At 43.4% G+C, this 17,013-nt stretch overlaps 1 protein-coding gene across 1 annotated transcript in view; it reads left to right on the top strand.

Annotated features, from left to right (window-relative positions):
• The first annotated feature begins 6,389 nt into the window (after nt 1–6,389).
• sema6bb (sema domain, transmembrane domain (TM), and cytoplasmic domain, (semaphorin) 6Bb) overlaps nt 6,390–17,013 on the top strand; it is a 59,695-nt gene continuing 49,071 nt past the window's right edge. The window contains exons 1-4 of the mRNA XM_076088575.1: nt 6,390–6,528; nt 7,988–8,102; nt 13,134–13,194; nt 13,304–13,366. Coding sequence (XP_075944690.1) covers nt 6,423–6,528; nt 7,988–8,102; nt 13,134–13,194; nt 13,304–13,366 — 345 coding nt within the window. The 5' untranslated portion in view covers nt 6,390–6,422. The remainder of the gene's footprint in view (nt 6,529–7,987; nt 8,103–13,133; nt 13,195–13,303; nt 13,367–17,013) is intronic.

Raw genomic sequence — 17,013 nt, forward strand, 5'->3', positions numbered from 1 at the left:
GATCAGCACCAATAACAGTTATTTTGGTCATGCCTTTGTTGAGCTGCAGGAAGTTGCAGGACATCCAGATCTTTAAGTATTTTAAGACAAGCATGGGTACTGTACAACAATGTGTCATCTGCACAATTGATAGCATGCCTTTTTTATGTGGCCTAGAGGCAATGTGTACAGGCTGAACAGCAATGGTCCAAGTACTGACCCCTGAGGGACTCCCTTTTCCTACACCCAACACAGAGATACAGACAAATGTCATCCCTTTAGATAAGTCCTTCCCACTAGTCTACTCTTGGCTTAGTATGGATATAAATCTGGCATTGCAAGTATATTGGCTCTGTGCTCTTCCTTTTCCTGTTTCTTTTTCTTTCTGTCTCTTATTCCAGACATTCTTTGGCTTTACTCTCTTTATATATGTGACTCCCCCTCTCTCTTTCGCCTCTGTTTCTCCTCATCACTCCCTGTAGTGTATCTTTCTTCTTTTTTTGTCCTGCCTTGTCACCTCCCCACTCTCCAAACTCTTTTTTTTTTTAATATCCACTGTGTTGATTTCCATCTTTGCCTTAAATCCTTCCTCACAGCGTTCTTTCTTAATCTCTATTCACTATCCTCCTCACATCCCTGCCACATACAGCGTCTTATGTTGCTGACTGAAGGAGGTCCCAGCAGTACAGGCTATCACCTGTCATTGCTTCTACACGCTCCATAAAGCAGCCTCTCCTTTCGTCTCTTATTTGACAATTAGGCCAGTCTCCAGGAAAACTACAAGGTGTTTTTAAGTCTGCATAAAGAAAATGGAACAATCATAAAATCCTCCCCCGCTTACTTGATACACTTCCCCATGTATCTGCACAGTCTCAAGTACTGATCTCTGAAGGTCATCTCAGTGATGTGGAACAATAAAAGCAGAGCAAAGTGCAGCTCACCCTTGTGCCTGCGGCAAAGGAGTATTTATTTGAACATTAATTCCTCTTAAAAAGTTATTAAGTGTTTTAAGGATCAAGCTCAAAGTCTTTTGATCGGTTCAGTGTATCTCTTTTACAATAACAGAGGTTATTAGAGCTTGAAACCCTTTGGGTTGTTTTTGGCTCCTCTCCAGTTTTATCTCTTTTTACAGAGCTTTATTGGAAACCGTGAAATTAATTGAATCAAGACGAGGTTCTGGTACTAGTACGTCATCTTCTACTGCTTCTATATAGCCTCTACGTCGGTTATTTCACAAGAACAAAAAATGTGTTTTTCAAGCGACATGCAGATCTTTTTAAGAATGCCTCGGATGAAATCTTTGTGCCACTAACTGCACTTCAAAATTTAAACTTGCGCCGATTGATTTGGACGTTGGGACGGCATCAAAAGCTTGATACGGAAAGCTGTTGTATACTTACACATCCAGCAGACAAAAAGCAATATTAGCTTTTATTTAGACTTGTGTTTTTGGACATCTGGTGAATGGAAGTCAAATGTTCAACATTGTCCAACATTAACTGACTCTTTAGCTGCTTAATGCTCCACTACGTTTACCAGCTAATTGCTAATTGTCTGCTCGCTCTGAGCTCTTTCACTGAAAACAGTGGCCTTCTGCTGCTGGAAATGTGGTTGATGAGAGAGGCGAGAGTGAACCCATACAGCCAAGTTGGATCATGCAGCTTAATGATTTTTTAAAAAAAGGGGGAAAAAACTGCATGGTGAAGAAAACATTATTCATTATTTAGACTATCCCGTATAGCAGACAAATAATCACGTGATTCATTACTAATATAAAAACATTGATTAAAAGGGGTGTAATGGTACACAAAAGTCACAGGTCAGTTTATACCCTGCTATCTTGCTACACACCATCTTTACTATGTTTCTCTTCTTGGCTGTTGAGGCTGACCGGGAACCCACAGACGGGTTTTCCAGCTCATTTGTACTTGCCGTCGTTCGACTGACTCACACGCCTATCCCCTTGTTGTGTTAACCTCTGAATATGTTGTTACTTGCACTTCCACATTGTTCCACATACGTACATCGATGCATGCGTCAATCTACATGCGGTGTTTTCTGCGTGTGGCTGCGTGCACTGGAACCGCACTGGAACGCTTGGTGCGAATACACAAACACCCCTGATGATTAGTGCAGATTGAATATGTGCAACACATGCAAATTATATTTACAGGATATATTTATACATTTTTGGTGGGCAAAAAAAATGTATTTACCTTGTAAAATAACGATAAAAGGATTTGAGTGGAAATAGACCATGTTTGAATTAATTCTTCCTCTGTGCAGGCTTTTAGAAGCTAGGCGGCCAGTGTGAAAAGGGATTATATCAGACTATTGCTTGTGTACTGTGTTACCAGTACTGATACCTCTGTATAATACTTGACAGCCTCTCTGTTAAATATTTTAATCATAAATACCCCAACCACCACAGTGTCCCCATTAACGCTGCTCTAATTCATTACCATTTCCCCTACATCTAGGACACGCATAATCCTGGTTTTCTTTCAACCATTCCAATTTTTAGTGCAAGTACCTCACACGGCCGGCTAATGAAAACACATCAAGAACGTACACGTCGACGAGAATGGGGCTAAGGGAGAGCAGAAGGGAGAAACCAAGGCGTAACGTGATGGTGAAAGGGAAAAAGGTAGAAAGACTGAGGAGAGGTGAAAGCGAAAAAGCATTTCAGAGCATATTAGCAGCTTTATTTAACGATGAGTAGCTCTATTTGCATGCAAAGTATCCAAACCCCGGCAGCAGAGGGTCAATGTCTCTGTACAACCAGCAACCAATTCCACATCACAGGCATTCCTCACATCTCTTGTCGGCCTCAAACGGTTTCCTCTTCTCTTGTAAGCCTCTGTTCTTTCGTCTGACTCGACTCTGTATCAGAACTGTATCAGTCCTCATTAGGGCTCTGCTGACGACACTAGACATCTTTGATTGATTGGCTGGTGATTCATTATCTGTGTTATCTGAGTTGGCCACAGTGATGATCATTATGAGATGGCTTTAATGGGGTCCAGGGAGACATAGCACCCTCCACACCCACACCTAAACCGCCACCCCCACCACCACCACCACCCCCACCCCCACCTTTTCGGCAGCTAAATGATCTCTTAATGACTTTGTTTAGGAAATTACCCGCCTAAACACCCATAATCAAATTGATCTGGGGCTGTGGAAACAGACAAATTAACAAGTCTGCGTAAATCCTGTTGAAGCGAATGGAGCATGGTGATGAGTTCAGGACTTCTGTTTCATTAATGGCGATGAAAAAATAGTCAGAGTGGATGGGATATAAGTGCTCAGACGGATGTTTCACTTGACCTGCGATTGTTTGCATTTTTTTCTCCACCGTCGTCACTTGTCATCCGTATCAACGTGGCTCCCAAATAAGACCGTTGGAATGCCGCCGGAAATCCAGCTCAGTCCCTGAATATGTTTGTCACAACACTGGAAACAATAGTTTCGTTAAATCCCACACAGTGTGCCAGCTTCAAAATGACTTCAGTGACATCTACTGCCATTTCAATTAAAAAAAAAAAAGGTAGTGCTATAGCACCCTGGGGTTGAATATTTTGGTTTAGTGTCTCCTCCAAATGGGGAAATGTACATGTGACTTGCAGTATGCCTTGTTCAATGATAATGGCGTAAAACTGTACAGCTTGTGCCATGCAGCGAGGCTTCTGAATGGACTTGGCTGCAGCCATTTGTCATAATTACAGCGATGCTTTGGCTCTGAACCATTTGAGGACCCACACACATAACACACATAGACACCCACCCACACACACACACACACACACACACACACACACACACACACACACACACACACACACACACACACACACACACGCACACACACACACACACACACACTCTCTTATACTTGTATATCTACTTATTCTGCTGTCCCATGAAATTGTATAGCCCAGGGTGTCTAATTATACTAATCGAATGCGTACCGCCTGACATTTATTCATACATTATTAATAGCTGAAACAATAGAATCTGTGATTGGATATAGTGACTTACTGACTTCTCATCTTCTCTCTCTCTCTCTCTCTCTCTCTCTCGCTCTCTCTTTCCCCTATGACCTCCTTTCTTCTCTTGGTGACTTTCCCCTTCACCTCCTGTAATTTTGCTTGTGGGTGTTGAGTAATTAGCATGCCACCCACTTTACTTCTGATGTCAAAGATGGGAATGTGAGAAATGTCCCATAAAGATTATGTGTCCTGATAAGGTTATGTCTGGGACTCCATTAAAGAGATGGGCTGCACAATGGCTGTTTGTATCCTTCGGGGGGGAGAGAGAGAGAGAGAGAGAGAGAGAGGGACTGAAAACTACTCAAAGAGGGAAACTGTTTCCATGTTACTACACAGAGTACAGTATGCCAGCATTTGTTATTCTGTTTTTATTATTTCTGTTGAACTTTATTCTGTACTTTACTTGAAGTTACTGTGAGGAACTAATACAATAGTAGACAGAATGATGCAGTGTGTGAGGTCAGACTCCAGCAGAAAAACCTTGCACAATTAAGTATGAACTTAAGGTGTTATCCCCAACAGCCTTTCTTGGTCTAGTATGACCAGTATAGCTTATGGTGGCAAATGTTAGCTTTTTTCTTAACACAGATGTTATCCTCTGTTTCCGTCACAGGGCTTTTCAGATATTAATTAGCTTATAGCGAACTCTGGTACAGCTATATGAAGTATTGCACTGTCCCTTTCAAATACATAGATAAATAACCTTTGGATAGTTTGTGTATAACTGACAGGCAGTTCCCTGACTTAATGACTCTTTTCTACTTGTGCTAATGTTATACGAGCTTATGTTTTAGCATTTATTATTATCCCATAATGTGTTAACAGTGGCCACTGCTTACAAAAAGTTACATACTGCAGTGTTGCTACAGCATACAGTGATATTTTACTCAATAGTGTACTTCCAAATTGTTAGAACTTCTAGTGACGGTTTTTCTGTTTCAACATGAAAAAGACCCTGTGCACGGTTTAATCATAATTCATGTTTTATTGTAATAACAAAATGCAACAAACCTCTTGTAATCTTTGCCAGTGAAGCTCTTAAACCCACAATACAGTTCAGTGGACTTGAACTGAACTGAAAAGACATGAAAAGAGTCTCGACACAGACAGGAAGGGTGCATAGGGGATGCTGTATGTTCTCCTGTTTGTTTTTGCATCCTTTTGCACATTGTGCATCTGTGACCACAGTAAGTTGCTGGGGAGTTTTGCGTAAAGAAATCCAACCTTGAGTATTCAAATTTGAGATGTTGCAATTGTGCATGACTGAAAGAAATGTTTTGTGTTTGCAGCAGTGGGGATGGAATACCTCTCCGCTTGGTTTCCAAAACAAATTGCCCTGTGTTGCATTCAGTGTTAAGATGACAACAAGATGAAAATCGAGTTATGGGGTTTTGTAAATTATGTGTTTGTGAAACACAGTTCCATGCCAGGCTGGTATTGAGAGGGAAGCATTGTTAGATAATTACAGATGAGTCAGAGCTCAAGATAATAACAACTTGAATAATAGTGCCTGTTGGATGCACATTGAATTCCAACCGCACACATGCAAAAGCAGCCAAATTGACGTAACAACACGCAGAGTAGCGGCCCGCCAGTCATGCCTGCTGAGGTTTGTGGCTGCAGTCGATGTAGGAGCTTTACTCCAAGGAAGAGTGCTCAATACATTGTCTAGATGTATCGTGGAGGGTAACTAAATTTGGGTATCATTTATATTTCCACATGAATCACATCCGAGACCCCGCATGTGCCTCTGTAGCGCCTGATGAAAAATACCAACAGTTTAGCTCCGCCGTCAGAGAGGTGATTTGTGGCCCTGGCAAGCATTTCATTTAAGTAAACCACCACTTCTCCCCCTCTCTCAGCCTCTTTCATATCCTGGATAATGCTCGATGTCTGGAGTGTTATTGAGCCTTTCACTCACTCTCTCCCTCTACAGATTTTCCATTCATCTATAGGCCACATATTGCCCTCTGTCTTGCCCAAGATCTCGCTTCTTTGCGTCCGTCACATTCCTCTCAGATGTGTCATATAGGTGGTGCGATGCTCGATGTGGTCGTGTTGTGCCACAGTGATCTGGCTGCATTCAGAGCTGACTGGACACTTCTCCCTCAGCGGATGATTTAATCCCTCGCTCCGAGCAGCTATTTCTCTTCCCTCACATCGTAGAGACAGAGATGCTGTGAGAATATAAAGACAGAGCTTCAGTCAAGAAAACCAGTCAGTCAGTCAGTCAGTCAGTCAGTCAGTTAGACATTCTGTGAGTGAATGTCCCTCTGTCTCTCTGTATGTTGATTTGTCTCACTCCTCTGCTTCATTTAGCAACAACTCACTCCCTTTTTCTCCTTTTTTTGTCTTTTTCTTAATTCCCACAGACTCCGCCGTGGTGTTGCTATGGCGACCGTGGCCCCTCCCTTCTTCCTGCTGTGTTGGCTGCTCCGAACGGCGAGCTCGGCGTTCCCAGAGGAACCGGGGCCCCTCAACTTCATCCCCACTGAAGGTATACTGACCTCCCGACTTTTCTCGCCCTCTAGCCGCCTACTCCCCTGCCGTGCCTCCCTCCCAGGTCGTGTGATGTGTGAGGTGTGGGATCGTGCCCTAACAGGCAGGGTGTTGAATGGGGGGGGGGGGCATGGAGGAGGCTTAAGGTCACGGTGTGGGCTGTGGAGGTCAGAAAAGCTCTCACACGAATGGTGTTGACTGGTGTCTCGAGCAGGAGGTGTGGGGTCGCACTCAGGAATGAGACCAGAGTGTAGGAAGGGGCTCCAGCGTTCGTGACTTTCCCACACACACACACACACACACACACTCAGACCCTCGAGAGACGCTACTTCTAACACACTCAGACTTTGAGTCTCCGTATCAGCTTGGCAGTCTCCAGCTCAGACCCGACCTTGATTGATTACAGTTCAATATTATTGATTGATGGTTTCCCAGCTGAGTCCAGAACCTTTCTCGACGTATCAATACCGTACAGAAGAGTTTAGCGGTTGTCAGGCTGCTGAGCGCTACACTGGAGCGGCTGTGTTTGTCGCAGCAGGTTTGCAGCAGGTCCAAGCTTTAGCAGAAAATACAGGCTTACAAGTAGAGGAAGGTGTGGAGGTGGACAGAGATTCACAGTGGGTCTCAGGACGGGTTGACGTAGATACTATAGGAAGGAATTACAGGATAGAAATAAAGCAGAAGCACAATAAGAGGAGGAAAGAGATGAATGGACTAGAGGGTGGGATTTAAAGAGGTAATGATGAAAGAGCAGAGAGAAGATGAGAAGATATCTGACAAAAAGTTCCCCCATTCACCTCAGTCAAGGTCAAAGACTGGTATGTAATCCATCTGATTTGTATGTGATTTCTGCTTCTCTCTCCATTTTCTTTTATTTTTCTCTGTGTTTTTGCACATCTGCGAGAACACATGTTGAAAATGCCGAACCCCTTTTACGTTTGATTTCTCTCCCTTAAGGTCTCCCTTTCTCATCCTCCGAAACACTTTGAACATTTTGTTTTACCCTTTTTTGATGCTTTTGAAAAAAGTCAACTGTCTCTTCGTGTCTCTCTTTTTGAGTTATCTGAATCTCTTGGCAGAACATGTCTTTGCGAACTTGTCAACAAAAAGCAGAAGCAAATGAACAATTTATCAAAAGTGAGTTCCAATCAGTCAGCAAAAGACAACTCATGAATATAACGGTGACATATGAGGTATAGTTCAGACATCCATCATTTTCAGAAGATTGTTTTTTTCTTGTATCTCAGTCTGCGCTCTGCTCCGTGTCTTTGTGTGCTTAATGTAGTAGATATGGTGCTGTTGCAAATGCAAGTCTTTGTCACCCTGGATACCTGTTACTGCTGCAGAACTGTCAAAACAAACTGAACAGAAAACCAATTGTATGATCACTTTTGTCAAAGAAGGATGTCAGTTTGGGAATGAGCCATAATCTGTCTCTGTCTCTCATTCACCAACAGTGGTGAGAAGACACCCGGTGTTCCTGGGCCGACCCCATCGAACATGGCTGAGACAAGAGCCTCTACACATCCAGAGGATCCTGCAAGTCAATCGGACGCTCTACATCGGAGCCAGGTACAACACTTTTTGCTGTTTTGCCGTTGTATTGGGACACGGCCTTAACAAACCTTGCATTATTTAAAGTTACTATGAGGAACTTTTAACCAGTTGTGAATCAGTCTCTATATGACCCACATAAATGATTAATGGTAAATGGACTTTGTATAGTCTAGTTGTGGTGTAGTCTCTCGACCACTCAAAGCACTTTACAGTACTGTCAATATTCACTATTTCACACACACACATTCATACACTGATGGCAGAGGCTGCCATGCAAGCTGCCACCTGCCCATCAGGATCTAATCAAAAAATTCCTTTATACGCGTTTACACACTGATGGCACGGCCTTCTGGGACAATTTGGGGTTCAGTATCTTGCCCAAGGACACTTCAACATGCGGACTGGAGGAGCTTGGGATCAAAACGCAGATCGCTGATCTTCCTTATGCCCACAGATGCCATGGCACTGGCCACTGGCATAACTTTGTTGTTGGCTATTACTAGCACAAGTTCCAAAATTTGTTGTGAACACTTTGTAAAAATGAATACGCGACTTATGTAAGATATAGCCACAGGACATAGGTTTTTCTTGGTAACAAATCTGTTACAGTAGCTCCATTTGAAGGCTGATATGCGGCCTGACAAATGTTTTCTGGTTTGGTCTTCACATGATGCTAGTCCCCACCTGCCTGTCAGTCTGGTGAATATGCTGACACTGGACAGACACAAGCACCTGGTGGTCAGGAGGCCAGACGAGGACGGCCTGCTCAGCTGCACCGGGCTTACACTGTAAAGCTACATCTGCTGCTCCCCGGCCCCTTTCAGGAGCCGACCTGAAACAGACTGAACTCACAAAAAACATACACCTCAAGATTTACTGCCCGTGTTGTCCAACAAAACCTTATGTGTAATTTTCCACATAAGGTGCTGGTTATTTGCTATAGTGGTAGTCTGAAGAAGACTGAAAAGGTTTAGACAAGAGACGCCACTGTGGTCCAGGAAATGACCCAGTGCCTGGCCTCCAGCTGGTCTAACCTCACTACTGAGAGCTGGTAGTAAATATATCAAACCATGTAACAAGGCTCCAGCCATTTTGTCTGCACTGAGAGGGTCTATAAGCACACACATGCACACAGCCTGATAGTAAAACTGCACAGAGACAACTATACTGCAGTCTGCAGGTCGGCTTTAAAATATAACGAGAGCCATGAAGCAGTCTGAGAGACGCTAATTTCAATTTACAGCTGCAGAACATTTTGACTGAAAAGCAGAGGTAAACTGATATGAATGTCTGAGCCAACCGGATAATAATGAAATGCTAGACTGACGAGCGGAAAGACGAGAAAGGCGAGGGAGGTTCTCGGCAGCATGAGAGATTCACAGAAAGAGTGTTTACCAGAGTATATTTATATATTTCTTGTACGTGGCTAATAGTGTTTTGCAGCTTCCTGACAGAAAGTTATCTGCCCAGAAAGACACAGATCCCTGTTCAAATGCTTGTGTGAGCCAGAGACAACCCAGCAGGGAGGAAGAGTTTTAAAATGTGTTATATATAAATAAGTACCTGTGAGGCGCCAGGTATGACTGCCAAAAGCTCCTACGGAGTGCATGGCCTGATAAGACGCCTCGCCCATCCCCAAATCCTGTCACCATTAGCATAGCTGCTCCTCAGACTGCAAGCGCTGCTAAATCCCTGCCCCCAAGCACCTGCTGAGAGCAGCTACCTCTCCCTGTCCTCTTCCCATCCTTGCTAAATGAAAGTAAACTGTGTATTTGGCTGGTGGCTGGTGGAGTAAAGCGCTTTGCTGTGTTAAGCCCCATTTCATCGCTGCCCAGATGAGCAGCTGTGGATCCTGTGGTCTTCAGACGCATCCAAAAGGGCTAATCCACACAAATATAAACCAATTGGAGAGTGTTTATCTATTGACAAGATGACCAAAGGAACGAAGCCAACTCTTGATTAACTGTTCCATTCGTGATGAAGCGTAAGAGGGTTTTACCATCTGGCTCGATGCGTGTATGTGTGTATGTTTGCATTAGGTGGAAAGGAAAGCGTGTTGACTTACTGCCAGGTTGGTTGTTGCTCCGTTTATTAGCTCACAGACACTGACCTCAGAGGTCACGGGGGGTCACCCGGCGGTCCCAGCCGGGTCAAATGCCTCACTAGTGGCGAACACTGGCAAGCTTGGCAGGTAAAACTGCCGGGCTGTTTAACATGCAGACGAGGACAAGTATGTGGGAGAGACACCCACATGGACACGTACCGCTCTGGACTGATCTTCAAAAGATACTGTTTGGAAGTTGGCGTTCAACACGTTTGTGCACTTTAAACTACAACTTTGTAAAGCTGCTGTTTTAAAGTTAGGAAATTGAACTAGGACTGCAACCAATGGTTACTTTCATTATCAATAAATCTAGCTATTATTTTCTTGACTTACCTTTTAGGCACTTGGCCTATGATAGATCAGTGTGAGGAACAGAGCTGGTAGGCATAAGAAGTCACAGGTCGACTTTCAAAAGGTGGGTTTTCTCTACCCAAATGTGCAGGAATTTCTAGATATTTGTATTTTTTTGAATTTTGAAATACTTACTACTTAAAAAAGTCTACTACTTAATGTAGTACTTAATGTACTACTATGATATCCTTTTTTAAGTGGTTGTTGCAGATGATGGGTGAAAAAGGTCTTTGACCAAAACGCAGCTCTTAGTTGGAACTAGTTGGATTTTTCTACACGCACTATTTTAGTTTTGAGTGAACTGACATTTTTACTTGTCAGAATATAGTATATTATATTGAACTCGGACGCGGATACTCTCTCAGGCACATATTTACAGGCACCCAAATACATGCAAACTCACACACTAGTATTCCACATTCTGCTCTCCCTCAGTCAGAAGAAGTGTCAGGGTAACTAGGTGGTCAGCTCAAAACTTTTCCATTTCATTTTCATCCAGTGGAGCCGCTTTTCCTGCACACTTTTTGCAGACTCAGAAAGGCTCAAAGCTGCTCACACTAAACCCCAATACGGCTGCTAGCAAGAAGAGTAGGAAGACTAACACGAAATAGAGGCTTAAGATGTCTTGGCCTTGAGTCTGCTGTTGTTTGGACGGTCAAAATGAGAAAGTTCATGAGCTGGTCAAGTCTTAAATTTTAGGAAATGTTGACAGTTTCTCTTCAGATTCTGTGTTGACTTTGTATTAGCCAGGTCAGAAAAAGGGTCGGAGGCATTAATGAAATAACAGCTCAGGCAGGCGCACATCCTACACACCCATACACAATCACACACACGGCCAGTCAAAGAGAAAGAAATAGGAGACTTTTGATTTGTAGGTTCAAGGGCTGGATTTTGTGAGTCGAGGCGCCTTTGGGAGTTATGACCTAATGAATCGAGGCTATTGATGGCTGCATGCACATCCAGCAACATAAAGAATAATGACATTTTACACAGTTCACATGTTTGTCCTTACCCCAACCTTCTACCACATGCTGTGCACATTAAATCCACTAACACACACATAAACAAACGAAAACATACAGGCCACAGGCTTTGCATCATTCAAACAACCTGGAAGGCAAGAGATGCAGAGGGAAAGAGAAGCAGCAGCATAAATAATTCCCCCTCCTCTGCACTATCAGAGGCAACAGCGCTGGCTGCCATCCACTCTGACTAGGAGGCCTGTTGCTATATTCATTATGTTAATGCTGAAACAGCCTGGATGAGATTATGCCTCACACCATGGCCCACTCCACTGTTTGGAGAATGCTTAAACTCTGACCTTTTAAGCAGGGACGCATCGAGCAAGTGTTTGGTGATTTTGCACTTCTTCGCCACTTAGCCCTCTGTGCTTTTCTGCGAGGTTGAGTCAGAGTGGGGATCTTCTAAAACACCAGCAGGAAGTGAGGATGAATTATTCAGGATCGGAGCAACCTGGTGGCACTTGGCCTACCTGTGCTCTCATCATGCGCGCATTCTCACAGATTGTAGAAAAGCAGATGCAAACACGCATTGATATACACACACTTAGGTGGTACAAATACTCACATGAGCATGATAACACATGATAACCCCGGCCTCTATGAAAGAAAGAAGAGAAACCAAGACAACATGCAGCACTGGGAGGCAGAGCAAGGATGAGAGATGGGATCGATACTGCCGCAATAACACGGCTATGGCAGATTTACAGATTAGCCCGTTCAGAGCTCGGCCCTTTGCTAAACTGAAGCCCATGCTTCAGTCCCGGCCCAGCAGATACCGAGGCCTTGATATGCACATACATACTGTATATGCACACTTCAGATGTTACTAGCAGCCTAGCCCAATTTAGCTGCCATTTTCACAGGAACATCCAAGGTTACTACAAAATTACCAGCAGATTAAGAGTACGAGAAAGCAGTGTCTGGAACATCATGAATGCATGCATGTTGTTATGTTCAGGACCACGTGTAGGCAGCATGTGGGGGTGTGCAAACATCAGTGTAACAACTTGATTAAATCATCCAATAATTCAATTTCAGGCTTTTTGAATAAGACTGATAAGCTGAATTCTGGCGCCTAGGAGCAAATTTAATGCAGCAAGTAGAGTTTAATGAGAAGAAGCAAAAAGCAAAGGGGAAATACGAGACATCATTATGCAGCAGGTACCCATTTCTCATATATATTGGGAAAAAAATGGAAGACATTGTAAAGCTGTTCCCTAATCTCTGAGGGTCTGATCAAGTGTAAACGAATAAAAGTCTCTAATAAGAATGTATTATAGCCGCATCCGCGGAATTATTTAGTGTAAAACCACACTGATTTAATATATAGTGGAAATATTCATACACAGAGTTTGAATTAAGTGTGTTGCCTGGATTTCATCCTGAAGAAAGTCTGCATGGACCTGCACTATCCTGAGCGAGCAATGATATCTGTGCTGTCCTTGTGCTGTGGAACTGGCATTCATGGTTTGCTTAGTGCAGCGTCTTCCCTTACCGTAAGCTTTGGATAGTGCTGCGTTGGCTGACCGCCACTCTTTCTCTATATCCCTCTCTTCTTCCTCCCGCCAGGGATGACCTTTTCCGCGTGGAGTTGGACATCGTCGCAGGAGACGAGATGTTCTACAGCAAGGTGAGCACCTTCCGGACAGACACCCATAGCATTTACAACCTTGAGGCGGACGTAGAGAAATGCAAATGTAGCTAACAAAGCAGTGCATGTTTTTTTTTGTTATGTATAGAAAAGGACGTGGGAGTCAAACAAGAATGACATCAGGATCTGCAGGATGAAGGGCAAACATGAGGTGAGACGGTGTCTGCTTCTCCATCTTTTCTTTCTCTTTAAAACGAGGCAAAGCTAATTTATTAATCCAGCATGTTTCAGCAACAAGGCCGTTCAACAGCTTTACATAAAACATCAAGAGATAAGGTGCAAAAGAAACACATTATAAAAGGACATTTATTAAAAACAGTCATTAAAAATTCAGGAGACTGGAATATGAAAACAAGCCAAAATAGATTAAGACGGGTATAAAATACAAGAATAAAAGTTACAGTGCAGTGTGAGAAATGATTTGATAAAAGGCAGCGGCAAACAGAAACAGTCTTCTGCCTTGATTTATAATAAGTGAGGGTTGCAGCTGGCCTGCATTTTTGTTCTGGATACATGGAGCATAAAAACTGAACGTTGCTTCTCCGTGTTTATTTTTGACTCTGGGGACAGAAAGCAGACCTGTGAGAGGTCTGGATGGTTCATAACAGAGCAGAAGATCAGTATTTGTGGCCCAAACCATTAAGAGCCAACAGGAAGCCAGTGTCCAGACTTTGTCTATCAATTTGTTCTTAATGAACAATATATTGAGGTCCTGGAAGGACCCCAGTTAAGAGACCCAAACCAGCACATGCAGTTTGAATAGATGGATAATTGTTTTGTTTGTTTTCAGATGGTATTAATAACATCATTAATGTTAGAAGAATTTACAATGTTTATTACAGTTTATTCTTGGGGTCAGTCTGTATTCCTTGTATGTTAGACATGCCGGTAGGATGAGGGTTAAAATACCATCGACAGTACAAAAACTCTTCATTTATTGATTTGAGGTTTTTTTAGCTGTTCATTTGCATTTTCACTTTCTTTTCCTGGAGGCGTTTTCTGAGTTGTTTATCAGAATAGCTTAAATCCTTCAGCTCCCCAAAACAATTCTGGGGTTTCGTCAAAAATATCAGAAGCAAAGATAATGTGCAAAATAATTCCGGATCAAATGTATTCGATGACATTTGGTTGCGTGAAATATGTTGAAGGCATGTCAGAGCTCTCTTTCTTACGCACATGTCCTCCCTTTCTGCCTGGAGCTCTGGTTTCATTGTGCCAGTCATCTGACTGTCATGCCTGCTGGCTCAGCCTCAAGATGAGGACGGCTCCGACCGCGTATCATCTCATTGTCCCCGCTCATCTAACACACATACACACACACACACACACACATCAATCGGAAGAATAGAGCCACTCCTACCTATACATCACTCGTTCCACCATCATGAGGTAGCAATGCGGCTGGTGCTCTCAGAAAATCCAGGTGGGCGTTGGGAAGCTGAGGCGGCGAAGAAGTGATGGGGTGAAACGTCCCAGCAGCCACCAGCAGCCCACGCCTGAATACCTCTTATATCTCCAACACACACATCCCCTAGCTGCCACACGTAAACAGCCCGTATTCAGTGTGTGTGTGTGTGTGTGGGTGAGTGAGGTGGTGACGGTTGGCGGGGGAAACATGGGCTCTGTCGCCTCCAGGCAGAGCAAAAAAAAAAAAAAAAAGACTTATTTAACACAGTGAGAGAACACCTGACATTAAATCTGTGTGAGACAGTGCCAGACAGAAACACAATGGAGAATAGAGGGACGGTGACAAAAAGCTCGGTCGAGAGGAGGAGAGGAGGAGAGGAGGGGAGGAGGAGGAGGAAGAGAGAGACGGAGAGGTGAGAGAGAAGAGAGGGGTAGATAAAGGAGAGGAGAGGGGGAGTGTGTGGGTCCTTGTTGGCCGGCCCAGAGGAGAGCTGTGGGGCTGACTGAGATATGAAAGGTCCTCTTGCCCCTAATGAGTGTGCTGCCTGGCTGTGAGTCACACGGCAATGTGAGGAAGATAAGAACACTGCCAGGTCTTCTCAGTCAGCTCTCTGGGCCCAGACGCATATGAATGGGTGTACACACGAGCACATTCAGTCACACACTTACACACGCACACACGATCAACCGATATGGATTCCTGAAAGCCGCCACGATTAGTATGTGACTGAAAAAGCAATTATTTTCATTCCAAATATCAGGTGATGAAACATTTGGAGCTGTACACATTGGCAATTTAATGTGATCCTGTACAACAACAAACTACCGCCTCCAAAATGAAACAATCGGTTAAAAAAATGCGACATTTTAAAGGAACCCTGTGGACTTTTGGTCTCAACAAAGTTTACATTCAGTGTTTCTCACCAAGGAAGCATCGTGGTCAATGCATTTCCTTTCTCATAAAACGTTTATGTTTTCTCGGTACATCACAGCCACCTGTCATTCCGTGGAATAGTGTGGAGACAGGAATGCATACGGTGTCCCTCACAATGCTTGTGCACATGCACGTGCATCCTCGTGCACAATGCGCAATTCAGAAGAATAGGTACCCACTAATCAAGCAGTGCTCCGTAGCACTATCAAAACACCACAGGGTTCCTTTAAGCTTCATAAATGTAGGAGCACTATTGTGATAGATATTGTGGTGTTGTACATTTTATGGAAATTCAATTGAGGCACCATTGATAGGTAAATTAACTATATTTGAAAAGGCATTGGGCGATACTGTGAAAGTCAAATATTATGATATGTTAAAACAAGTACCTCAATATCAATACACAAACGCTTAAAGCTCGGGTTGGGTATCGTCCTCAAAAATGTAACAAAGCATTTTCTTAAAAGCACCAAAATTTGTTTTACCAGCATCAAAAAAAAAAGAATTGAAACAAAACAAAACACAATTTCAGATATATTCGGATGTTATGATAACCAAATGTGTGAGTATTATATGATGATATCAATAGCACAGTAGCTACTGTGCTTACTGCGGGGCTTTTCTATTAAAATGCATTAGATTACTGCAGGTGCCCTGTTGCTGTTTTGCACATCATGTTGGAGGTCAAACAGACTGAATATTTAACCAAAGAACAATATCTATCTGACTCCGATGCACGCATACACTCAACATGGAGGTGTAACACCAACCCTCATGTATGTTCATACATATTCATGATTTCAAGTGGGTTTTCTGCTCTCTCTCTCTCTCTCTCTCTCTCTCTCTCTCTCTCTCTCTCTCTCTTTCTCTCTTTCTCTGTTTCTCTCTCCTATACATACATGAACATAATTAAAAAAAGAAAATCACATCTGTCAAGCCGTCATCTTCTCTGTCCCCTCCCTTTCCCCTCTTCTTCTCCTCCACTTCTCCTGAAAATGTCCCGTTCTGCTTGGGGGACGGTTGTGTCAGATGTGATGCATTCACCACCTCGTAATTGGTTTTGTAATTAAATGCTTCTGCTTGGTTGAGCACAAAGGACATAGTATTCTCCCTAATTAGGCTGAAAATTCAATATCCTAATTCTTTTTTTTCGCCTTTTCTCTTCTCTCGTGTTGACCAAACGATTGTTGATGAATGCACCAGCCGGGCACGCTGCCGCTCACTCTGAATATTCTCGTCATATTTTCCTTTGTTCCTCTGCTTTCTGCTGTCTCTTTATCGCTCCTGTATTTGCCCTTTTCATGTTGTTCTCTGTCATTGCCTCCCCCTCTTTCACTTCTTCCCTTTCTCTTCTGATGAAAGCGAAAGACGGCAAAAAGGTAGAGGGTGAGACGTTCCCTAGAGGTGGCACTGTGCCAACACATCAGGCCATGGCAGCGTGGCATTCGCATGCAAAC

Source organism: Anarhichas minor, unplaced genomic scaffold (genome assembly GCF_050575085.1).
Source record: "Anarhichas minor isolate MPS153535 unplaced genomic scaffold, ASM5057508v1 ptg000010l, whole genome shotgun sequence".
NCBI lineage: Eukaryota > Metazoa > Chordata > Actinopteri > Perciformes > Anarhichadidae > Anarhichas > Anarhichas minor.